We start from the raw sequence: 26,924 nt of genomic DNA, 5'->3' as shown, positions 1-26,924 counted from the left end.
AAGTCTGGGACCTCGGGCAGACAGCTCAACCATGAACTGATTAGTATCCAACTCTTGCCAAGGGCTCATTTAAGACATCCGATAGCAGAGAGAGATGGCTTAATATACAGAATAACCAGTCATTCCTCCAGATTCTCTACAGTTTTAGCCATATACTAAATGGGATAGACACAAGGCAACATTTGTCCTCTGTAGTAACTCAGCTTCTTACAAAAACTCCTTCACACACTTAAGGTTTATGCCCTTGGCTTTTATAGGGAATGGATATAAGAAACATCCATTTAAACAATCACCTAGAGTTTTTGTAAAAGAACAACAGAAAGCACTGTCCATTATGTTACCTGATGCCCCTTAAAGAAAAAGCACGTGATATATTCAGTGCCAAGAAAAAGTTTGTTTCTCTTTTGTTTGTTTTCCTTCATCAGAATAGGACTGCATAATCACATCTCTTTTTGCCTCAACTCTCCAAAACTTCAGAGGCAAATTCAGTGCTCAAATGCAATAACTAATTCATCCCAACCATCTTGCCATAGCTATTCTTTGATTTTTTTTACCCCTTTTGATCTTGATTTTATTTTTGTGCCTCCTGCTTTAAATTGGACTTCGTTTTGCAAGCCAACTTATATCTTTTTCCCTTCAAAACTAGGACATCCATCTTAAGTAAAGAGGCTTTTCTTACCCTCTAAGAAAAATCATAGTCCTCCCAGATGCTACAAGTGCTCTTGGACTTCACAGACCCATTCATGTCTTTGCCCTAATCTGTCTGGTTAATACGGTGAACATGAGAAGACCCCAATCAGCTTCAACCCCTCACCTACTTAGTGCACCAACCCCAAGCAAATGAGAACAAGGACCACCCAGCTTTTAGGATTTTATGCTCTTGAGCTTCAGGAGTCAAGCTGATTCCCAAAGTCAAAATGTTTCCATGCAGGATGACAATACTTGGGACAGACACCCCCCTTACGATAAAAACACTTAGGACAGACTTGACCCACAGCCATAATTCTGTCCAAGCCATTCTAAACAATTTTTTTTTGAAATAAAAGAAACAAGCATTAACCACTACGTAGATTCTATTTTCCAAAGACAGCTGCAGTAATGTTTCCCATTTCACACGTCCTTTTTGCAAAGTGACCTTGCTAGTCTCCCATTAAGAGATGGGGTCTCTTTCTCTGCTCCTTTGAACTTGGACAAACTCTGTAGTGGCCCTGGCCAATAGGAAACAGTGGAAGTGTGTTGTGCCAGGCCCAGGGATAGCTTTTAACCAGCCTGGCACTTCCACTTCCTGTGTCTTGGCAGTCAGCTGCCACAAAAGGAGCATGACTGTCCCGAGAAGACAGTGCCATAAAAAGCACCACATGGAAAGGGTCTGGATAAGACACCACGTGGGGACAGAGAGAGATGCCCCAGAACATGGTGACACACGTGTGAGAAAGCCATCCGGAAGGGGACCCCCAGCCCGAACTGTCCTAGCTGTCACCATGGGCATCGGAGATGAACCTGGACTCGTTCCCAAATTCCTGACCCTCAAAACTGTAAGCAAAACGAAAATCAGTGGTTTTCAAATGGGGACTGGGACAGTGTCTTAACTCACACTATTGTGAGGATCAAATATTTAATGCATGAAAAGCCTCTGGCCCAGTCCCTGGCATGCAGTAAGTGTCCAACACATGGTAGTGATCATTTTTAATTGGTCTAAGTAACAAAACTGAGCATTTTGAGTCATACCTGCATAGGGAGCCGGCTTGCTCCAGAGCTCTTTTGTGACAACACTCCACAGTCACACAACATAAGATGACCTATATAAACAGAACACTTCCTGTCTTATCGCCACCTCCGCTACCTCCAACAGGCCGCGTGTGGCATGGGATCGACATGCGTATGCATACATGCTGTAAACCTAGAGAGTGTCTCATAGTGTCAAGCCATGCATGATCTCTGCCGGGCAGAGAATCCTTTCGGGAGGTCCTGGGGGGAGGTCTACTGCTGCACTCATGCCCAGCTCGCCTTCTGACAAATGTCCAGGGAGCTTCGTGGTATGAGTCGCAGGCACACGGAAGGAGAGATTTAAGGAAGACAAGAATACCACTTACACTCCTGGCAGGTTTACCCATGTGCCTCTGAATATTCTGAGCTGAACATTACTGCTTTCTTTGCAATTCTTCTTTTCCGATGCACATATTTTAACATATCCGCGTGTTGGTGCTGCCTTATCTCCCCATCTGCCCAGTGTTTACCGAGTGTCCATTACTTGCAAAGGTTCAGGATGGAGGTGGGAGGGTAGGTCAGCCAGGGAAAAACGCACTGACAGCTTTCACAACAGCAATACTGAACCCTTAGGAGAATGACTGAACCTTTCCCGGCAATTTAGTCTCCTTATTTCTTCCCGCTTTCCGGAGAACACAGCCACCAACAAATCCCTCCCAGCTAAAAGAGCCCATTCCCTCCCAGAGCTCCCATCCTCTTCCTGCCAGTCCCGCCATCTCCCCCCAGGGTAGGCTGGGATCAATGCAGGAGGACTTCAAAGAGGCCCTCAAATTGGAGTGCAGGCAGCACTTTCTTTAAAAAAAGAGAGAGAGAAAAAAACCCCGCTGGAGCTGTGATCCTAAGTCAGTGGGGGAGGGGTGCAGGAGGCAGGGGTGGGGTTTGACAGCAGGGCACGAGGATTAGGGCTGTGAGACATATTCAGCTCCAGAGATGAAAACTCTTCTTTCAGTGCTGACAACATCTGTTTTATTTTGAAGGTTGCTAAGGAGAGTTCTAGCTGGGCTAACATTGTTCCAGTTCAGTACTTCATAGTGAGTCTCTTTGCGCAGGGTTCAGGCGGCAGGAATAAAAGCTCGCCAGATAAACCCCGCTCCTTTCACTCTGAAGATATCAAAGAATCACTTTCCTACCAGGGATGACTAACACCCCGCCTCGTCTCGTTCTGAATTGGACGGACCCTCTGCTTACTCTCCTATTGCTCTTCCTCTCCCTGCCCCCCTTCTGTCCCCTCTTGCCAACTCCCCATCTCTGCCAAATAATGGCTTATTAGGAGGAAACAAGACAGTGAATGTGCCACTAGCCTGGGAGAAGATTTCAATGCAGAGACAAGAAAGGGCTGAGGAATGAGCTGGGGCTCATGGAGTGAGGATGTATGGCATTAAACAAAGGAGGAAATGGTTTCCTAGCCTTTAAAGATCTGTTTTATCTCCTAGTAGAGCAATGCTCAATGCCTTCGTGTGGGATTAGAATGGTCAGGGGACAGTAGAGAGATCAAGTTCAAAACAGGCAAGAGGCTGACCGGCAGGCCTATGTCCATCTTTGCAGCAATGGATGTGGGAAGCAAGGCCCTCCACACTCCACTTGGTCCCATCCTGCCTAAGTTCACTTGCAATTAATTACAAGATGGTAACAAAATTAGGAAAAGCACTCAGAAAAATAAGAGATGGGGAGGATGACAGTGGTTAAAAAAAAAAAAAAAAGAAAGAAGAAAAGGATATGACAATGACCTTCATATATATGACAAGTAGCAACTGCATGAGTGGCAAGGTGGGCAACAGTTGAGGGCCACTCTGCTTCTCCCCAGGGAATCAGACTTGGGGAGATGACCCTCCAGAAAAGGTGGGGAAACAGGAAGGCCCTTACATTTAATTGCTATCTGCAAAAAGAAAAATCATTCTGGGATGCCAGGGCATTCAGTGAAAAAACTGTGTTCCGTTAACTGAAGGAATTCTTTTTCTTCCCCGGGCTTTAGAAAAGCAGCAGCTCCTCCTACCAGAGAATACCTAGGCGTCTAGGGAAAAGAGAGGGAGAATGGCAATGCGCGCCCTCCAACAAAGATCCATTTCAAGGAGCCAATCAGCAGGACTCCCGACCTTGCAAATCTCTGACCACAAAAGGAAACTGTATCCTCTCAAATGAGGGTATTGAGACAACTGAGGCCACATCATCTAAACATCCCCCTTGACTGCCAGATTCTGTTTCAGCCAGTTTTGCTTTCTTTCCTCCCCAGCTTGGGATCTATCCAGGAGAAAGTATGCATGTCGATATCAAGAATGCCACAATGCAAAACACACAGCTCCTTGACTCCTCTCCAGATCCCAGGGGAAGGATTAAGCCAGAGAGGTGAAGAGCCACCCTTCAAAACCACTTACCTAGCCAGGTCACGGTCACGGCAGCCGGAGCCGACACGGCCTCCGCCACCTTGTGCCAGGTCCTGTTGTGTCCGGGGGTCCAGAGTGCCACATGGCAGAAATAGTAGCCAGCATTTTCTTTGCTGACATCTCGAACCAGTAGATGGTAGGAGCGTGCATCCATGTGACTCAGGGCCACACGAGGAGAGCTGTGCACCAAGGAGTCACGGTCCAGCCGAGCCAGCACACGGGAGCCAGGCAACATGCTGTCGGGCGTCCGGCTGAAGGACCACGTCACCTCAGGTCTGACATCGTCCGCTCGGTCCGTCGTGATGTTGCAAGCCAGGCCCAGGTCCTTGCCTTCAGCTACAGACACATTCCTAGCCACAGCCGCTCGGAGAACTGGAAAACCAAAAACAAGGACATTGAGATAATCTCAGTTACATCTTCTGCTTCCACCCCATCCCCTTAGATCACCTCCTTTTACCTTCTTATGTACGACATTCAAGTTAGGAGACTTTGTGCAGTTTTATGTGCTTGAGAAATGTACTGAGTAAATGAACGACATATTTCTTTTTATTGCATTAAAACAATAACAGCAGCAAACACTTATATAGATGCTTCTATATGCCAGGTACTCTTCTGAGTGCTTTATAAATGTCATCTTCAAAACAACCCTATGAGGTGGTTCTATTATCATCTCCATTTTACCAATAAGGCAACTGAACCACAGAGAAGTTAAGTAACTTGTCCAATGTCACACAGCTACTACTATGTGGCAGGGTTAGGATTCAAATTCAGGCTGCCTGCCTCTAGGGACTCTGCTCTTCAGTGTTATACCATCATTACGTACATTATCATTTGAAAACAACTCTGTTGAACATCACAAAACTAAATTTATATTTTCTCCACATGCATGATAGACTTGGGTGACTTTCAGAGAAAGGATAAGTCAGCTCTGGCTGGTACATACTGTCATTCGGGGGCTAGGAGATGGAGGGTGGAAGTGAGGGTAAAACCATCTGCTGGGTGAAACAGGGTTGGGGATGTAAACAGAAGGACTGGGAAAGGAAAACCAGACCACATGCCTAGCAGGTTAAGTCTCCCAAATGCAATGTACCTAGAGCATCATTCATTCTGTTCTACACCCCCACCCTAAAGTCAAGGATAAAGGATATTCTAAAACCAAAACACAGTGATTTCTGGACAATGCCACTGCCCTCTCTCATTAGTGTGGATAATTAAAAGTTAACAATATTTAGATGAAGCACTGAAGGATTTGGTGTGACAGTCCCCAGGCAGATCTGGTTTCAGCATTCCCCTGTCAAAGGTTTTTATATGGAAACATTTTATTTTATTCAAGGGTTTTTTTTTTTTGCAAAGAAGTTGAACATCTGTAATCAGAGTAGAAAACATTCAACACGTGGTAATGCTCTGGGAACAACTGCTTAGATGATGAGGAGCCGACACCTCCCAGGGGATTCAAGTGGAAGCACAGAACAGGCCTGATCTTCCAGCCAGGGTCGCTCAGCATCAGCTACAGACCTGGGTCAGCTCGGCGACAAATGCTGGCACTTGGTTCAGAAAAAACCCAACCTCCCGAACCCATGTGCTTTGAAGTAAATGACTTTCATTATAGATTTTTCCAAAGACTGATGATATTTCAAACTAGAGTTTCAGGTCAAGTTCAAGCTTCACTTTGATGAAGACAGAAAATGAGGTAGGCATAGTATCAGAAAAAGGAATTTAAAGTCTAATTTCTCACCACCACCCGCCTTCTTCCAAATTCTTCCTCCTCCTTCATCCCTTTAAAGGAGCCAAAAGCAATATGAGCTATCATTTGGGAGGAGTCAGGAAACTGCTGCTCGGAGCCCATGCTGCCGTCTGAACCGCTCTGTGTGCAATCATGGCTAGAGACCCTGGAATACTACCAGAGTCGCTCTCTGCCAGCCACCACCACAGCAGCTGTACAAGAAGGCCCAGGAGGGAGCCAGCCGAGAAAAGCAGCAGACAGCAACTGCGGACAGTATGCATGGAGAAAACGGATCCTTGCATTTAGAAACATCAGCATCTCTGTAACAATATAGTTCGCTTTCTAATTTTTTTCTCTGCAAGTGGCTAAATATCTCATCACATCACTCAGCACAGTTTTCACATGTTCTATGGGATTGGAGGGTTCACTACTGGGACAAGATGAAGTATGGTGAAGGGAAAAAGGAATCAGTTCTAAGGACTCATAGAGGGGACTTCAGACAAAGTGTGTGATGGTGTAAGCTTTCTCCTACTGGATATAACTGACCCTATAAATTAAGACACCAGGCTTAGCATTATAGGGGGGTTTACTGCCACCTACATGGTACAGCCCCACCATGTAAGTCACTTTGTGCCATTTATCATAAGAATGCAATAAGAATAGTTAAGAAGTTAGCTATGGACAACGTCATAGCAGCACTATTTACTATAGCCAAGACATGGAAGCAACCTGTGTCCATCAACAGATGAATGGTTAAAGAAGACGTGGTGTATATAGACAATGGATTATTACTCAGCCATAAAAAAGAATGAAAGTTAGCCATGTGCAACAGCATGGATGGACCTGTAGGGGATTACACTTAGTGAAGTAAGTCAGACAGAGAAAGACAAATATTATGTTTCTCCTTATAGATGGAATCTAAGAAATAAACAATATAACAAAAGCAAACAAACAAAAAGGCTCACAGATGCAGAGAGCAAACTAGTGGTTACCAATGGGGAGAAGAGGAGGTGGTGGGGGGGCAAGATAGAGGAAGGGGGGACTTCCCTGGTGGTCCACAGATTAAGAATCTGCCTAGCAATTAGGACTTGGGTTCAATCCCTGGTCGAGGAACTAAGCCCTACAACTAAGATACAGAGCAACTAAGCCTGCATGCTGCAACTACTGAGCCTGCACATCACAAGGAAAGATCCTACGTGACATATTGAAGATCCTGCATGTTGCAACTATGACCCAACACAGCCAAATAAATAATACAAATTAGTAAATACTCTTTAAAAAAAAAAAAAGATAGAGGCAGGGAGTCAAGAGACAAGAAGTACTAACTACTAAGTAGAAAGTAAGTAAGATTCAAGGATGTAATGCACAGCACAGAAAATAGAGCCAATATTTTAATAACTTTAATGGAGTAAATGGGGCTTCCCTGGTGGCTCAGATGGTAAAGAATCTGCCTGCAGTGCAGGAGACCTGGGCTCAATCCCTAGGGTTAGGACGATCCTCTGGAGAAGGGCATGGCAACCCACTCCAGTATTCTTGCCTGGATTATTTCATGGACAGAGGAGCTGATGGGCTACAGTCCATGGGGTTGGACACAAATTAGTAACTAACACTTTCACTTTTAATGGAGTAAAATCTATAAAACTATTGAATCACAATGTTGTGAAACTAATCAGTTCAGTTCAGTTGCTCAGTCATGTCCAAGTCTTGCAACTCCATGGACTGCAGCACGCCAGGCTTCCCTGTCCATCACCAACTCCCAGAGCTTGCTCAAACTCATGTCCATCAAGCCGGTGATGCCATCCAACCATCTCATTCTCTGTCATCCTCTTCTCCCGCCTTCAATCTTTCCCAGCACCAGGGTCTTTTCCAATGAGTCAGTTCTTCACATCAGATGGCTAAAGTATTGGAGTTTCAGCATCAGTCTTCCCAAACAATATTCAGGGCTGGTGTCCTTTAGGATGGACTGGTTGGATCTCCTTGCAGTCCAAGGGACTCTCAAGAGTCTTCTCCAACACCACTAATATGATATTATAAATCAAATAAACTCCAATTTTAAAAAAGAAAAGCTAGCTAGGGAGAATGCAAGTGTTTAAAATGAGAGAAAGACCATCACTCTAGTGTGGTGGTTCTTAATCCAGGATCCACAAAAAAATCTAAGGAGTCTGTGACATGGATGTAAAAACAAATTGCCTTTCTTTTACTAACCTCTACCTGAAAGACAGCATCTCCTCTCATTATGAAACTAAGCAACAAACCAGTGTAGTATTATCTGTCCCTGGGATCTTGCTCCCAATAGAAATCACAGATATTTTCACATTACAGTTCAATTGTTGCAGATATCTTAAAATATTATTTATATTCCTCACTTACCAGAAATTACAGTAGTTGTTAGGTCTGCCACTCTATCTTATTATTTAATGCATTAATAAAACACTGGGCTTCCCAGGTGGCTCAGCGGTAAAAGAATCCAATGCAGGAGATGCAGGTTTGATCTCTGGGTCAGGAATATCCCCAGGAGTAGGAAATGCCAACCCACTCCAGTATTCCTGCCTGGAAAATTCTGTGGACAGAAGAGGACTATAGTCCAAGGGGCCGCAAAAAGTCGGACACAACTGAGAGACTGCATACACACACACGCAATAAAACACTATATTATTATATAACAAATTTATCTTAAATATTTTTGATAACTATTTTAATGTTATTGTTTTCCTATGTCATCCTCTTTATGTATTTTATTAATTAAAATATATTAACTCTGAAAAGGGCTTGTGAGCTTCAAAGGACTGTCAAAGATACCTATCCACAAAAGGCTATGCACCCTCAGGCTTGAGTAAGAGCCAGATGCTACTGCCTGCCTAACAAGCTCAGAATGTTCAAGTCTTATAACTACATTCTGGGTTTTGTGGCTTGTTGGAAATTTTTAAACAAACAAACAAACCTTTACAACTGAAATTTTTGCATTTGCTAAATCTGAAACTCTTAACCCTTTCTGTTGAAATAGTTGTTTGATGCAAGATGAACATCCAGGGTTTCTTATGTCAGATTCCTGACAGGTCATTTCCGAAAAGGCAGGTGACCTGAATCCATCTGGAAAGTGATTTCGGCAGCCAGGAGAATCACGATTGAGTGCAACCTGTGGCCCCTCTTGTCGGCGAGAACACCTCCGACCTGCCTGACTGCCACAGTCAAGAACATTAGTCCTGCTTTTACCAAATTCAGCTCTCATGCTGTGGTGTAAATTCAGGGGCAAGTGCTCAGGACAACACGGCTTGCAGAGGAAAAACACTTCCCATGTGTATCGTTGTCTGCTTTCCTTCCCAGCTTAGCAACATAGCAGCCATGCTCTCTTGTTTATAGTCAGGAAACAAGTCCAGCCAAGGTCTCCCCAGTTTCCAAAACAGGAGACAGCAGCAACAGCGCAAAGTACTCTGTGATCTGGCAATGTCAGACTCCCAGCAAACCATCATCCGACCACCCGCAGCAGGGACATCCCCCTGTGAAGGTCTCTTTACACCTTCCCTCTGCCGAGCCAGAAGCTCTGTGAGGCTTGGGCATGATCCTCAAGCATCTCTGACCCCAGAGCCCAGGACAGAACTCAGCACACAGTAGGTTCTCTACTCATGCTTGCTGGACACTGGAGGCAAAAATGGCATAGTTTTCATTTATCTTTATGGATTTTTGGAAATATATTTTGCATTTCTTTAATTACTTCTCTAGTAAGAGTAAGGTTTTTGGTTATTGTTTTTTAAAAAGATGGTTCAAAGATGAAAACAACTCCTTGCATATAGACCCCAGAGTTGGATGCTTCTGAGGTTTGTGTCCTCAAGGAGATAAGAAGAGGCCCAGCCCTAGGGAATCCCTCACCTACAAGGGGATGTCACATCAGAGGGGACCTGAAAGGCAGGCCTAGAGGACCCAAGTCAGACAGAGGTTTGGGGATGAGCCAAACACGCCCCCAACAGCTGTGGGGAAGGGCAGATCCAGAGATTGGGAAACACCAAACAAAATGAAGCCATGGGAGCAAGGTGGGGGCAGCCCCACCTCAAAGCCCCTCTGAACACCAGGCTGGACCTTGTCCTGGCACTTAAAGGGACTTAATCTTTCAGTCACAAGATTCTCTTAGTGTCTTATGTAACCTGCAGCTTCCCGTGGGTATGAATCCAGAGAAAAAGCAGCTGCAGAGCAGAGCTCAGCATCTGGCACAAAACAAATGCATCCTTTCCAAACCATCAACACCACCCTATACCCTCACCCATCAACAGGAGGTCTTCCAGGAGGAGGAGAAATCTTGTCAGAGAGGAATAAGGCTCTGGCCTAGTTCTTTACCCGGCTTCCCTGATGGCTCAGCGGAAAAGAATCAGCCTGCAACGCAGGAGACCCAGGTTAGATCCCTGGGTGGGAAAGATCCCCTGGGGAAGGAAATGGCAACTCATTCCAGTATTCCTGCCTGGAAAATTCCATGGACAGAGGAGCCTGGTGGGCTACAGTCCATGGGGTTGCAAAGAGTCAGACACAACTGAGTGATTCAACAACAACAACAAATAGTCTAAAACATGCAGTTTTCAGAATCTCACCTGTTGGCTGGATCACCACGGTGGCCACATCCACGGCTTTTTCTTGAATTTCTTGCCAGCTTCCCTGCTCCCCGATCCACTCGCTGACGATGCACCTGTAGGAGCCCTGGTCGGAGGACAGGGCCCGGGACACGGAGAGGCGGTACCCGTCGCTCCCCACGGTGTCCAGGCGTACGTCCCCGCTGCGGTAGCGCTGCTCATAGCCAGGGCCGGGTCGGAATCTGCCTTCGTGGGTCAGGGAGAGGATGCTCCGCCGGGCGGGGCCGCGCCGCACCTCCCACTGCAGCGCCAGGTGCGTGTGCAGCGGCGACGTGGTGGAGGCCGAGCACCGCAGCTCGAAGGGCTCGCCCTCGCGCAGGCTGGGGCCCGGGGAGGGTTGAGGGCTGGCAGCCACACGCAAGGCGTCGGGTAGTACTGCAGGGAGAAAGCAGATCGGTCAGAACACTGCTGCCCCAAGCACTGGGCAAGTGCCCGCCAACCTCCAGGTCTTGAGGGACAACTTCTTCCTCCCCTCCCCTGTTCTAATGCCCGGATGGGCCCATCTGCCCATTTCACTACATCTCTCATCTCAGCTGACATTCTGACTTGACGGAAGAGGTAGCACTAAGATCCCCCTGCTAGAACTGGGTGGTGCAAACTCCCTTTGGGAAGCTGTGTCTTAGGCTATACTTCTGTCACCCTCAGGCAAGTCACTTAAACCCCTCTGTGCCTCGGTTTACTCATTTTTATGGGATGACAACTAGACCCAACTCAGGAAGCTGACTGAGAATTGAACTAGATATAAGGGAAGGTTCCCAGGACCACGCCTGGTACTCAGTGATAACCATAACCACCCATGACTGTCCAACATATCTTTGCTGGGACACAGGCTGGAGTAGGGAGCCTGGGGGATCTTCTAGAAGCTAAAGCAGTGTAATTTGCAGAGCACTAAAGTGTGGGAGAACTTCCTGCGCCCCCAGGTCTAGGCAATGCCTAAGAATAACTAGGTTGAGAAGAGGGTATCTGCAGGGAGATACCCTGGGTTAAGATTTCCTTAACCCATCAAGGAAAGCCTCAGTTATTTAATTATTAGGACCCATTGGGAAAAGGCCGGGTTTAGATCAGGCAAGTGTTGGTGAGAGCTACTGAGGAAGGGAAGCCACACTTGATATAGCAGGGAGGAGGCCCCTACCAAAGAGACTGCAGGAACCACCACTTCTCAGGTTTGCCTAAGGCTGGCAGAGAGAATCCCCAAACACCACTCTTTACCATCTCCTTGGGTTTTCCTGCCATCCTACACTGGGAAATGAATTCAATGTCCTTGAAAAGGGACTACTTTAAATAACAGAAAAAATTGCTACATTTTTAGGACATATCCCAAAGTCTTATCTCTACTGCAAATGAACATAATGACTTTCTAGTATATACATCAGTCTGTGAGTCCAGCTAACACGACTCAGTTCCCAAGACCAGTTATCTCTGAGGCCATGGATACATATAGTTTTCAGACCTGTGAAGCTGAAGGCCAGAGAGACCCTAGATCATGCCTGGCAGCCACCAGAGGCTCTATCTGGGCAGCCAGCCAGTCTCTTTCATGGCCATCCATCTGCTTTCCTGACCCTGAGGAAAGCCTCTCCTTGCTTCTCCTTCCAAAGACTGGAGAAGAAACAGAAAGATACTGGGGCAGAGGGCAGGAAGTTCCTCCCGCAGCCTCCAGCTCCTGAAGATGGGCCTCGCACATGGAGACAAGTGTGTATCTGATCTAATGGAGGTGTAGCATGTCATGTGTGTGAGGACTACGGAAGCAATGGATCACTCAACTCCAATGCAAGGATGCCTTATGAGACTTTGTTCCAAAAAAACATATTTGACTTTTGTATAGGAATGAGAAGAGGTAATGGAAGAGGTAGATTTGACATTTTAATGCTTGCATAATGGAAGTGGCTGTTTTTATCCCCTCATGAGTCTAGCTGGGGAACAGAATCTGGAATATGGTAGGAGTCAAGAAATCATTACAGAAGGAATGAATGCCTGAATCAACCCCTTCTTTTTTATATCATATCATGTAGATTTTCTGCTTTCTTGATCATTTAACACACTACTACCCTGACATAATTCTTTTTGGAACAAGGCAACTAAATGCATAATTAAGTAGTAGTAATAACAACATTAATGTTTCTATTTTGCTAGCCTCAAATTAAAATTATTTGTTCCTGCTCATTTACCAATTAGCTGTGTGATTTTAGGCAAGTAATTAACCTATGCTTTTCCATCTCCTTGTGTGTAAATTAGGGAAATACCCTGCCCTCTCTTCTTTATTGGGTTGAGAACTGAATGGGTGAGTAAATCAAACAGAACTTAGAAAAATGAAAAAACAAACAAACTCAAATATTCCAGCTATGTTAGGTGTGATTACTTGCACAGCTAGGCCCACCAGCTTGCAGTGACCACATCATGCCTTCTCTACATGACCCATATGACTTCTAGAAAACACAGGTACTTAAATCATGAAGGGCACAGAGAAAGAAAGACATGAGCTTCGAAGTATCTCTTATTCCCATAAACATGAACAGTGTCCATGTGACCGTCATCCTTGCATCCCTAACTTGACTGAGTGCTTACTATGGCACTGCTGAGGCTAACGTGCTAATTCACCTTGGGGGTTTCCGTGGTGGCTCAGTACTGTAAAGGCTCTGCCTGCCAATGCAGGAGACGTGGGTTTGACCCCTGGGTCAGGAAGATCCCCTAAAAAAGGAAATGGTAACCCACTCTAGTATTCTTGCCTGGGAAATCTCAGGGACAGAGGAGCCTGGCGGGTTACAGTCCATGGGGTCGCAAGAGTCGGACAAGACTTAGTGACTAAATAAGAGCAGTTCACTTTGACCTTTACGGGAGGCACTGTTTTCCAGAGGAGGAAGTTGAGGCATGGGACATACAAATGGCCAGAGAGGTGACAAACGGGAGAGCCAGCCTTGGAACTAAGCGCAGGCAACCTGGCTCAGAGCTGGACTCTCCACCACACACCATGCTGCCTCCAACTCACCAGCCACGAGACAGTTCTATTCACCATGGAATGAAGAGAGGGACCTCAGAGGCCCTCTGGCCCATCCTCTGCCTTTCATCAGGTAAGATACTATTACTCCCTTGGACAGAGGAGGGAGTAGATCCCCGGGCACAGTCACTCACGGCGGGGTGGCAGAGGGAAGTACGGTCCCCTGGCACAGCAATCCCCCTCCTCCCCCGAGGATGTACCTTTGACCTGCACTGTATCCTCATAGTTGCCCTGCATGGTGGCGTCCGTGCTGGGGGTAGAGCACTTGTAGTGGCCCTGGTCGGGGTGCTGGACATTCTTTATGTGCAGCTCCACCGCGTCGTTGGCCGTCCGCCGCAGCAGGATGTCGCCCCTCTGCAGGCGCTCGCGGTACTGTTGGGCTGGGAAGCCCGCTTCCCAGGTGCTGGCAAGCTCCACGAAGCTGCTGCCCGAGGCCGAGAAGCTCCAGTCAAAGTTCTGCTCGCTGGGGCCATCGTAGTCACTGACGTTGCAGGGGATGACCAGCTCGGTGCCCACTACTCGCACCAGGCTGCCCGCAGGGACCCTCACCACGCGCCCTCGGCAAAGAGCTGCAACGACAAGAAGTGAAAGAGGGAGGCTTGAATCCAGTAAGCTCTTCCCGGAATAAATGTGGCAAGCCTGTGGGTGCTTCAGCTCCCAGGCACATAATGGAAAACGTAACACTGACCAGCGTGCTGCCAGAGTCTGTGCAAAAGAAGGTTCAGCCCACCCCAAGGACCCTGAGCCAGGAATAGCCCCCTGCAGTGAGTATCTCTCATGCACCAGTCTCCTAGGATCAACAGGGAGGAAGACAGGTACTAAAAGTAGGCTAACTATAAATTTGAAGAGCTTTCTCCCTCCCGTTACTATTTAACCTACTGTGATCACTCAACGTGATGTGGAAATATTTTAGGTTTTGTGTGAAAGAAAAGGACACAGCTAATCAAGTATTTACATTTCTGTCCACCCTATATCAACCCTCTTCCCTAGAGACCATTCCCCAGGGCTCCTGAGACCTGATTTACAATGATGGATGCCAATTTTTTAAATCCTGAAGCAGCCTGCTGATAAAATGATTTAACTCTGTTATCTGACATCGCCTATAAATTAATTTTAAAATGTGACGACTCTACCAAGTATTAATTTTCTATTTTCTGGCTCATTTCCTTCTCTCTACTCTTTGCCCTGATCCAGATGCAGAATGAGGCTAAGGAAGCACAGAGAGAGAGAGAGTGCGTGCTCTGGCCTGTTGCTGGGCATTGGGAGGAATGCAGCAGCTTACTGGGGATAGGCCGGGTGGACACCACCAAGAGTTCACTGGCATCTCCCGCCCCAAGAGCACAGACCTCTCGGGCCTCTGGGCGGGCCCTTGGGGCCTGTCATGGGTGTCCTTTAAGATAGCTTCTTTGTGATGAACCTTGGCACATTCTCTGTAGTGAGTTTACTACCTGTGTAAGCATTTCAGTTTGGACCAAAAGAACTTGCGTGGTTCTTTCCTGGGGTTCTATGAATATGCCCAGCATCAAGATATACAGGAATAAGGGTGGGCTCTGAAATCAAGGGGGGTGTGTGTGTGTGTTAGTCTCTCAGCTGTGTCCGACTCTTTGTGACCCCATGGACTGTAGACCACCAGGTTCTTCTGTCCATGGAATTCTCCAGGCAAGAATATGGAATGGATGGCCATTTCCTCCTCCAGGGGACCTTCCCAACCCAGGGATCGAGCCCAGGTCTCCTGCGTTACGAGCAGATCTTTACCGTCTGAGCCACCAGGGAAGCCCTGAAATCAAGGGGACCTAAGTCGAAATTTGAGAGACTTCTTTTAGCTTTGGCTTCCTCAACAATAAAACGAGGCAAGAAGGAGTCATTGAGCTGATGAAATAAAACGGCTAGCTGAGACTCCATCATGTAAGAAGAGTTCAACCAAAGGGATCGTCTATTATTTATTTTCAATTTTGTGTTTTTGTCACTTGTTCTGGGTGGAGTTGTGTCTCCCTACCACCACCTCCCCATTCATGTGCTGAAGCCCAGGCCCTCAGCACCTCAGAATATGACCTTATTTGTGAATAGGTTGTTGCAGTTGTGATTAGCTTAACCGTGACGAGGTCACGGAAAGAAGAGTGTGCCCCTGATCCAATGACCAGCATCCTTAAAAGGGGGGGAGAGTGCTAGGTGAGGCTCAAGGAAGAGATTTGTCTACGATCCAAGGAATGCCCTGCACCCCAGACTCAGGGACAGACACCGAGGCTGAAACCAGGTCCGAGTCCTCCTGGCTCATTTCTGCTGAAACTTCTCAGAAAGACATTTTCACCTTCTTTGGGATCAGGGTCTTAAAGGGATGCTTTGCTCTGAAACAGCACATGGGCAGCCCTCTTGACTAGGCGAGAAAGCGGTCTATGGCAGAAGAGACTCAGGCCAACACCAGGAGAGGCGCAAGGAATGTGTCCTCCTGACAGATAGCCTCATCTGAGCCACTAGATTTGGCCACACCCTCTACGTCATTCCACACTTGCCCATGCACACACATGTGCACGTCTTCCCCAGACATTTCAATTCCTTACAATTCCACTCACATTTATGGTCCTTAAGCTAATATCTGTCACTGGCAACTCAGGGCATTGAAATAAAACATACCTACCCAACAGTGAGGTCATCATCACCACAGTTCACAAAAGAAATAGGCGATCTTTTTTACATTTAATTTCAGAGATGACCGGATAATCCTAAATCTCACAGAGACCCTTCAGAAGGAAGGTCACAGTGGAGACCTGTAAGAGGGGTCACAGCCTAATGCTTTTTTCCTCGTGCTCAGTGTCCTCTTCTATGAAGTGGACACATGACCCCTTAGGGCTTTGTAAGGCTTAAATGAGCCACAGAGCCCCCATGACAGGGCATGAAATTCGGTAAGGCTCTGCTTTGCAGGCGGCATCTATAATAAACTTGATCACATTCATTCACTCTGCTTCCCCAGCAGGTTTACAAAGGAATTTCCTGACGTGTCAATCTTTGCAATTCCTAGCCCTTGTCAAGAGGCTGACCAGGTTAATAACCAGCTCAACAGGGCCCTTCGGCATGAGGCTATATTCCTTGTAAAGTCTCTGTCTTTATTCTTAGTGAGCAGAGCTTGGGGGACAGCCGGTTCATCTCAGCTCTCCAGTCCTGCTTCCACACACAGCTGCCCAAATCATCTTTTAAGGCATAAATCATGTCACTTCACTGGTCAGAAGTCCTTCACGGCTCCTCATCACCTGCAGGATTCACTCTATCTTCCAGGTCCCCTACTGTGATCCCCCTGGTTCAAGCTACCTTCCCTCTCACCTGAATTATTGCAACAGTCTCCCAACTGGCTGCCCACCTGCCCTCCACTCTCAACATGGCCAAGCCATCTTTTAACAACTCAAGTTGTCTGACACCTTTACTCTGTTCAAAGCTTCAGATAAAAGGCAAGACCTCACAGGACCCGGCCCTTTTTGCTTCTCCACCCTCCTGCTCCTCCTTCCACTGCACTCTAGCCATCCTTAACTCCTAAGACTCTTGAGCAAACAGAACTACTCCAACCTCAGGGTTTCTGTGCATTGCTAAGTCCAGAATATTCTCAGATGCTCACCATGCTCCATCATCAGCTCCACATTTCATTACAATGTCACCTTCCCTTTCCTGATCATCTTAAAATTGCACATACCCATTTGGTCACCTCATGTGAAGAGCTGACTCATTGGAAAAGACTCTGATGCTGGGAGGGATTGGGGGCAGGAGGAGAAGGGGATGACAGAGGCTGAGATGGCTGGATGGCATCACTGACTCGATGGACATGAGTCTGAGTGAACTCCGGGAGTTGGTGATGGACAGGGAGGCCTGGCGTGCTGCGATTCATCGGGTCGCAAAGAGTCGGACACGACTGAGCAACTGAACTGAACTGAACTGATCCTTATTCTTGTCGTATTTTCTTGTCACTTATCAATAATACTCTTTACGTGTATCCATATATTTTTATTATTATTTATTATCCACCTCCTCCCACTAGAATGTAAGGACTATATGAGCTGCGATTTTTACCTGTTTCCTTTGCTCCTGAATGCCAGTGCCTAGAACTGGACCTGATAGCAGATGTTCAGTAAACATTTGCTAAATGAGTGGATAAATAAAAATGCACAAGATCCTTCAGCATTTGGACCATGGCTTCATCAGCTATCACTCTCCCAGCCCTTAGTGCTTAGATGCCAACAAAACAAATGGCCGTTCGTTCTCTGGAAATGCCATGCTGCTCTTGTGTGCCACAGACTCTGCTTCGAGGCCTCATTCATCTGGAATTGCCATTTCAACAACCTCTCAGCCTCTTGCAAGAAGCAGCTCCAGCCCCATCTCCCTTGTGAAGTCTGCCTCACCTCCCCAGGGGTCACTCAGGCACGCCTGCCTCCACATTCCAGCTCAACCTGCAGAAGTGCCTTCCATGCTGGCTATTTTTCAGTGCCACTGGGAAAAGCCAAGCAGATATGAACAGATGCTTGAAAGACCAACTTCTAATCTAAAAAAGATAGAAACCTGAGTAGTGGCATACATGAAGATCTGGGCTGTCCTCTCATCTGTGCAAAGCAAGATTTTGAAGTTGAGAGAACAGAATTTCAACTTGCTAATAGCAAGCTGGTATTTAGCACATATTTCCTTTAATACTGTTAGATAACAGTTAATAATATTTAAAAAGAAATACAACTTGTGAAACATAGAGCATATGGCTCTTTCAGAATCAAAAAGAATATCTGCAAAGTCACACATTGCCAACTTTATTTAGTTGAAACCTCTTGTAACAGCTGATAACTAAAGGGAAAAAGAACAAAATTCTCCTCTGGTTTTCCAAATTCCACCAAATTTCACATGAAGAGTCCCAAACACTTTGGCACCTGAACTGTATTAGTTTCACGTTCTATAAAAATATCTTTATTAAGAAATAATTTTAAATTGTAATTTCATTTGTTTTCAGAGGTCAATATAAGAAACCTTCACAGGAAATACATTTCTTTATTAGTCTTAAACGGACTATTGAGGGCACTACTGTGTTCAGTGACACAAGAAAACATGATAAGCCTCTTAAAATTTAGGACCTGAAAAAAAATAAAATAAAATAAAATAAAATTTAGGACCTGAACTCCTGCTAATGGCCCACTGTGTGTTCTTTCCCCAGAAAATAAGAACTATATAGGCATCTCTCACCACTCAGGCCAGAAACCACAGCCCAAGTACCTTTGAAACTCAACACAAAATTAGGGCACCTTAATAGCACATTTTGTGTGGTGTATTAAGGCTCTGATGCTAAGGCTCTTCCTCATAACCCAATTACTAAGTGGACCAGTACCACATCACCATGCCCCGACTAGACCAGACCTTCTTACATAGGTCTCAGAACCCTGCACTGCTCCTAATTCCTGTTTCTAAAATTTCTGCCTAAACCTCCCAGCAAACACACACACACACACACACACACACACACACACACACACACACACACACACACCCCTGAATACAACTGTGACTACTAAATTCATCATCTCTCTTTTCTCTGTTCCAACTTCCAAGTCTTGTTTTCCCCATCATATATAAAATTCGTGTGTCCTTTTGTACTTTGGGCTTCCCTGGTGGCTCAGAGGGTGAAGAATCTGTCTACAATGGTGGAGACCTGGGTTTAATCCCTGGGTCTGGAAGATCCCCTGGAGGAGGAAATGGCAACCCACTCCAGTATTCTTGCTTGGAGAATTCCCTGGACAGAAGAGCCCGGCGAGTTCTATAGTCCATGGAGTCCCAAAGAGTCAGACACGAATGAGTGACTAACACTTTCACTTTTGTACCTTAGATTCAAGGAAATCTAGTACTAAATAAGATAGTGAAATATGGAAACCATCACAACTTAACTTTCTAATAATTATCTCTTTCCTCTGTCTCTATAACTGCTTTTGCCATCTTTTGCGTTCCTGCACTAGCAGGCAGATTCTTTACCACTGCACCGCCTGGGAGGCTGGGGAAACAAAACTTGAAGTTCTGAGTTCACAAAGGCAGGCAGACTGTAGTAAACACCCCAGAATGGACTACAGCCCTGGAGACGGCTATGCCTTTGGAGTAAGAGCGAAGCTGAAGAAAAAAACCTGCTTTGTTAATACTGAAATCTCATCTCACAACATCTCAATTCCTCATTGGATGACAGTGAGTTTCTCTTACTCTTTAGCCTGCTAGGAAAAAAGGAAAGTACATCTTGTGAAGAAGATGGCATCATACAGAGCCTCTACAACTTTTCAATATTTAATCAAAACCTACCAGACACCCCATATGACAGCACCAAATGACTGAAAACAAAAAGCAACAAAACAGACAATAGAAACAGATGCACAGGGATCCAGATAGTGGTGTTATTAGACATGGGCTGTAAAATAACTACAATTAATTTACCAAAGAAATAGACCACAGGTTTCATTTAACTTAATCTATTAAAATAATCAGATTAAAATCTAGAACTAAAAAAAAAAATCTAGAATTAAGAGCTCAATACATGGGTTTGATATCAGATTAGATGCAGAGAAAAGAAGTCAGTATAAGATATCCAATCCTGGAGAAGGAAATGGCAAGCTACTCTGCCATGGCGAGTATTCCTGCCTGGAGAATTCCACGGACAGAGAGACTGGTGGGCTACAGTCCACGGGGTCGCAACAGTAGGACATGACTGAGCAACTATCAGTCACTCATACGATATCCAAACTGAAGCCGAGGGTGTAAAAAACATTAAAAATACAGAAAACAGTCTAAGAGACACATGAGAGATAGCAAAAAGGCCAAACATGTAACAGAGACCCAGGATGAGACAGAAAGAATGCGATAGAATTGGGCAGAAATAATTTCTGAAGAGATAATGGCTAAGATGTTTCTCAAACTGACAAATACAGCATGCCACAGATTCAGGAAGTACTATGTCTCAGAGGCAGTGCAAATACAAAGAAAACCACACCTAGGCGCACAGTAGTAAAACTGCTGAAAGGCAGAGAAGGGAGCAACAATACAACGAGGCTGACTTTCAGTAGAAATGATGCTCTTAAAACAATGTAATGACATCTTTAAAGTGATGAAAGAAAGTAACCCCCAACTGAGAATTCTACACAGAAACGCCAAAATAAATTTTAAAAGGAAGGCAAAATAAATATGCTTTCAACTAACTCTCAACAAGGGAAAGAGAATTAATAAAAAGAAATAGTAACGAAATACCCAAAAGATACACAAAAGGGCATTCTTCAAATAAGAGAAGAATGATCCCAGATGGAATCATGGAGATGTACGAAGACAATAGAAAGGTTACGTGTGGGGACTATATAACACAATATTAATCATGTCTTCAGGAATTTAAAATATATGCGTAATTAAAATACATGACAACAGCAGCACAAAAATGAGGGCAAGAATGAAATAAATGGAGCCTAAATGTTTTCTAAGGTCTTGCATATGGTAAAAGGATCATCAGCAGACACTACAACAATATATGTTCTAATCTCTAGAATAATCATAAAAATAAAAAACAGATAACAAACTAAAGAGAGAGGGATAATAAAAATTACTTGATTAGGGACTTCTTTGGTGGTCCAGTGGTTAGGAATCCACCTGTCAACAGCCGGGACATGGGTTTGATCCCTGATCCAGGAAGATCTCACATGCTGCAGAGCAACTAAAGACCTGCATCGTGACTACTGAGCCGGTGCTCCAGAGCCCTCCAGGCACAGCTACTGAGCCCATGCGCTGCGATTACTGAAGCCCAGGCACCCCCTCCAGTATTCTTGCCTGGAGAACCCCATGAACAGAGGAGCCTGGCAGGCTCCAAACAGTCTATAGGGTCAGAGTCAGATATGACCGAAGCGACTTAGCACTCATGCGTGCACACATCTAGAGCCTGCAAGCCACAACAAGAGACGCCACCACATCGAGAAGCCCATGCACCACAATAAAGAGCAGCCCCTGCTTGCAGCAACTTGAGAAAAGCACACAGCAGCAAAGATCCAGCACAGCCAAAAATAAATAAATCAAGAAGAATCCAGCTGCCAATGCAAGGGACACAGTTCCAGGAACTCAGATCCCACATGCCTCGGGGCAACTAAGCCCCTGCCTAACAACTACTGAGCCTGCGTGCTCTGGAGCCCGTGCTCTGCCACAAAGGAAACCACAACTGAGAATTCCATATACTGCAACTCGAGAGAGCCCGTGCACAGCAACGAAGACCTAACACAGCCAAAAATAAATAAATACTAAAATAATTTTTTTAAAAGAATCACTGTTCTAGTCCATTCTTAAATAAATTTAAAACATATATTTAAAAAACTTGATTAATCAAAGAATCCATAATTTCAGCTAAAACGACATAAGCATTTTTCAAGTATTTACTTTGTAAAATCTGTTCACTTGGATTCATCACCAAATTTCTCTTCACAAGGCTGAGATAGAGTAAGAGGAGGAATAATAACACCCTATGTCTCTCTTATATGCCAGAACATCCCTATCACTGAACCAAGGAACCTGAGACTTAGCAAGTCAATAGCTTGCATGAAAGTATGAAGTGAGGGACTCTAGGTTTATCTGGTTCATGCACTGCCCTGTCAGGACAAAGACTGGCCGGGTTGGTTTTGTCTTCAACTGCATTGTTGATATTACCACCTTCTGTTGATTTTGTCTTTGTGCTGAGTGGGAAGAAGGAACAGCTTGACATTCTCTATAAAATATTTCAAATTCTCCAAGGACAATGTGAATCAGATAGGCAGCAAAGTAACCAAAATGAGTTACTAAAGAGGAGAAATATATATTCTTGATATAAAGTAGACAGAGGAGAAAAATAGAAAAACAGGATTATTAAAAATAATGTCCAGTTTCTTAAAAAAATTTTTCTGACAGACTATCTTCATTATTTTAAGTGATACTAACTCTATGTCTTACACTTTCATATTCAAATAAGGTGAAGAGAACTTTATTCTAAAAACATATAGGAAGGACTTTTGGAAGCCTACTGCTCTTCCTTGCAGTACAGACAGTTAATATGCAAGCGGTAACTGTTTCCAGATTTCTATTTGCCTACCTCTGAAGTACTCAAGAAAATTATTAAATGCCTTCAACTTTCTTCCATCACGTAGAATAGATGGGGATAGGCTTGCTCCTTGGAAGAAAAGCTATGACCAACCTAGATAGCATATTCAAAAGCAGAGACATTACTTTACCAACAAAGGTCTGCATAGTCAAAGCTATGGTTTTTCCAGCAGTGATGTATGGATGTGAGAGTATGACCATAAAGAAAGATGAGTGCCGAAGAACTGATGCTCTTGAACTATGGCGCTGGAGAAGACTCTTGAGAGTCCCTTGGACTGCAAGGAAATCAAACCAGTCAATCCTAAAGGAAATCAATCCTGAATATTCATTGGAAGGATTGATGCTGAAGCTGAAGCTCCAGTACTTTGGCCACGTGATGTGAAGGGCTGACTCATTCGAAAAGACCCTGATGCTGGGAAAGACTGAAGGCAGGAGAAGGGGACAACAGAGGATGAGATAGTTGAGTGGCATCACCGACTTGATGGACATGAGTTTGAGCGAGTTTCAGGGATTGGTGATGGACAGGAAAGCCTGGTATGCTGCAGTCCATGAGGTCACCAAGAGTTGGACACAACTGAGTGACTGAACTGAACTGAGGCAAGAAAAATCAGGCAACTTTTTCAGTGCAATCATTCCTGCAATGTTCATTTCAATAAGTGTTATTGGCAACCATGAGGAATCATTAAGAGAGACCAGCTAATGAAGACGAACTGTATTTATCCAGGCTCTTTCACCCCCTCATGATAGCCATGGGAAATAGATTTTATTTCCTGGGTTACCATCAACATTATTCTAAATCAAGACCTGAAGATACAGAAGATCTGCCAAGGATATTTGCAATTGTTTCTGTTATTGCTGAAATGTTATCACCTCACTGAGCAGTCTAGAAGCAAACAATCTGACTTTCCAATCAGAGTAAGCTCTAAGAAAAAGTTACTGAAAGTTACTGAATCCAATAGTACAGGTAGAACAGAAACACTGAAACTGAAGAGCTTGTGGTATTTTCACTTTGCCTTGTCAAATGACACCGAAATCCCCCTTTCCCAGTCCTTACAAGCCCTTTAAGAAAGACTAGGGGCCTGTGGATTTCTACATGAAGTTTCCAGTCCACACATGATTTAGAAATGGATATACAAGGTCAAACCTATAAACCCTCATCTGACTTCACAAATGCAAAACCTTTGTCTCTGCATGACTGCCACTGAGAGGTCTGGCAAGAACGGAACACACCAGCTTTCATTTAGACAGTCCCTATGTGATGAAAATGCAGCAATGTACACATTAAACAAGTTACAGCCAGCAGAGAATGTGTAATGAAGTCACATATGGCACTACTTCAAAACCCCATCCAAACGCAAATAAGGTTCTACTAGAGTAGGCCTCATAATCATTAAAAAAAAAAAAAAATTTAGCTAAGACCTTACAGAGATAAACTAGACAAATACAATATGACTTTTTAAACAAACAACTATTGAGCAAGAAGCCCCCTAGCTAGATGATATGTGAGAGAGGAAGGTAAATCAGCCTTGGACCTTCTTTTAAGAGACTTACGGTATATTGAGTTTTAGAGGCATATTGAGTCTTAGGGGCACGAGAAAAACTAACAGGAGGAAGGATATTTGTAACCAAAGAAAGGTACTAGCAAGTGCCAGGGGATCCACAGAAACTGAGGGTGTGTCCCTAAAGAGATTAGGGAAAAGCTTCGTGCAGTGTCAACATTTGTATCGGGCCTCTGAAAAATGGCTGGGGGCTAGGGGTTGGGCAGGGGACACTGAGCAGAAAGGTGACCAGTGTTAAAAGCAGGAGCATAAGCAAAGGCCTAGAGGGAACATGTGGGTTGTGGTGAAGAGCAGGGCAAGTGGAGAGTGCAGTGTGAGCAGGCTGGAATGGACACACACAGGGGAGGCCAATCAGGAATCCTCAACGAGATGGGGGTGGGGAGGTTGGTTTAAGAATCAAAAGAAGAACAAGGGCGGGAGTGGAAAGGCAGCAGCTCTGAGAGCCAGGCTCCAAGAAGAATCCACTGACAGTCCTGAGATGAGGGAGGTGTCCCAGGGGAGCTGAGAGCTGCTGAGGAAATCCTGGGGAGAAAAGCAGTCAGTGAGACTCAGACGAGTTGAAAGGTCCACCAGGAATGGAAACCCGCGATATGTGAGCCCCATAAGAATGTAGAATCACGTGCTTGGAGAGGGGACCGGGTGAAGATCTCAGAGATATGGAAGTCCACGGAGGCACCAGGGGCCAGAGTACAAACAAGAGGAAAGGAAGAAAACCACAGAATCACTGCAAATTTCTATTATTTAAACACAAACAGAAGAAAAGGACTGAAAAGGGACCAAAAAAAAAAAAAAAAAAGGAAAAAGGAACAGCAGCCAGTGAGGAAGAAAACCAGAAAAGGCTTATGTCCTAGCAGCCACCATGGGATGCAAGAATTCCAAGAAGCAAAGGTTGGGAGTGACATCTACTGTTTTCCTTACGGACATACCCATCTATGGGTTGTCCAAAATGTTTGTCTGCATTTTGCCATAAGACGTTATAGAAAACCTGGAACAAACTTTATGGCCAACCCAATACTTGCTCCGGGGAGGCTGCACGCTCCTACGGCAGGACCCGGCTCCTATACTACGTGCATCTCGCACAGCACCTAGAGCAGAGTCCTATTATGTTTCGGTTTGGGAGAAAAACGAGCAACAGTGTCAACCAAACCTGCAGAAAAGTCAAGGAAGATGGGTGCTGAGGAAAGACTTCTGAACTGATGATCAAGTAACCACTGGTAACCTCCACAGAAATGCATTTACAATAATGTGGTGTGGGACTTGGCGAGTAACAGCCAGGAGAAAGGAACAATCCAGATGCAAGGAAGAGAGGGTACAGCCACGAAAGAGACCGCAAAGTAGGCAAGTGGCAATGAAGGGCACAAGTGGCAGTATATCCTGGAAAGTCAGCCAGCTGGTCCTCTAAGCACCTTCTAGGCACTGCGGACATTCAGCCAAGGGTCCCTGCTCGCAAGAAGCTTGAGCTCCAGTTAAGGAGAGAGTGGGGAAACAAGTCAGGAGGGCTGACAAATGCTATCAAAACAGGCTGATGTGCTGGTGACTGGGGATGGGGACGGTGAAGGGCTGCTTTTAGCCAGTGTGGTCAGGAAAGTCTCCTCTGCGGTCACCAGTGATTGCAGACCTGAATAAGGAGGAGGCAGGGCCCGAACTCCAGGTAAGACTGCTCCAGGCAGAGACCAGCGAATACAAAAACACCACGACTGGAGCAACCCTGGGGTATTCGAGGGGTAGAAAAACAGACCAGCGTGGTTGGATTATAATGAACAAGGGGGCAGAGGCCTTGGACTCTGGCTGAAACAGGAAGCACATAAACTAGGGAATGATAAAGCTTACTTTATCACAGAAAGTCCACCCTGGCTGCTCTGTGAAAGATGGACAACAGTGGGGCTAACTTGGATGTAAGGACGCTGGAATGGAAGAAGTTATGGTAAATCAAGCAAAAGATGATGGATGCTGGGCCTCAGCTTGTAGTACTGGTGACTCTCAGGAGTAGTCAGATCCAAAACATGTTTTATAAATAAAATAAAAAGATGCACTGCTATTTTGAGTGTGGAGAATGAGGAAGACAGGAATAGGGGTGGTACAGGCTCTGGCTGGGGCATATGCGTTCATGGTGAAGCCATTCACTGAGATGGGAAAGTAACTGGCAGGAAGGAATTCATATCAGACGAGACTAGAGCTCTTTTCCAGCCCTTTTAAGCTTGAGATGCTTACTGGACATGAGTAGGGAGATCCAGCCAGTCCATTCTGAAGGAGATCAGCCCTGGGATTTCTTTGGAGGGAATGATGCTGAAGCTGAAACTCCAGTACTTTGGCCACTCATGCGAAGAGTTGACTCATTGGAAAAGATTCTGCTGCTGGGAGGGATTGGGGGCAGAAGGAGAAGGGGACGAGAGAGGATGAAATGGCTGGATGGCATCCCTGAATCGATGGACGTGAGTCTGGGTGAATTCCGGGAGTTGGTGATGGACAGGGAGGCCTGGGGTGCTGTGATTCATGGGGTCGCAAAGAGTCGGACACGACTGAGCGACTGAACTGAACTGAACTGAGGACTACAGTGGAGTAGGCAATGGGTACATATGTCTGAAGCTCAGGGGGAAGGTCCAACTGGAGACAATCAGAGTCTTCAGCACATAGATGGTATTCAAAGCCACAAGTGACATGGGAGTCACATACAGATACACTGTATACACACAGAGGAGAAAAGAGCCAAAGACAGGGTCCTTACTTTTTTCAGAATTTAGGAGAAAAGGATGGGTAAAAATACAGCAAGGTTTTGAGGCAAAAAAAAAA

The 26,924-nt window shown here is 45.3% G+C and overlaps 1 protein-coding gene across 1 annotated transcript in view; it reads right to left on the bottom strand.

The window, feature by feature from the left end:
• PTGFRN (prostaglandin F2 receptor inhibitor) overlaps positions 1-26,924 on the bottom strand; it is an 84,498-nt gene that overhangs the window by 33,201 nt on the left and 24,373 nt on the right. Inside the window, exons 2-4 of the mRNA XM_018045969.1 lie at positions 13,680-14,048; positions 10,449-10,862; positions 4,140-4,520 (exon numbers count right to left, since the gene is read on the bottom strand). Coding sequence (XP_017901458.1) covers positions 4,140-4,520; positions 10,449-10,862; positions 13,680-14,048 — 1,164 coding nt within the window. The remainder of the gene's footprint in view (positions 1-4,139; positions 4,521-10,448; positions 10,863-13,679; positions 14,049-26,924) is intronic.

Source organism: Capra hircus, chromosome 3 (assembly GCF_001704415.2).
Source record: "Capra hircus breed San Clemente chromosome 3, ASM170441v1, whole genome shotgun sequence".
Taxonomy (NCBI): Eukaryota; Metazoa; Chordata; class Mammalia; order Artiodactyla; family Bovidae; genus Capra; species Capra hircus.
The sequence above is the reverse complement of the archived record's forward strand: the minus strand, read 5'-3'. Positions and strand labels throughout refer to the sequence as shown.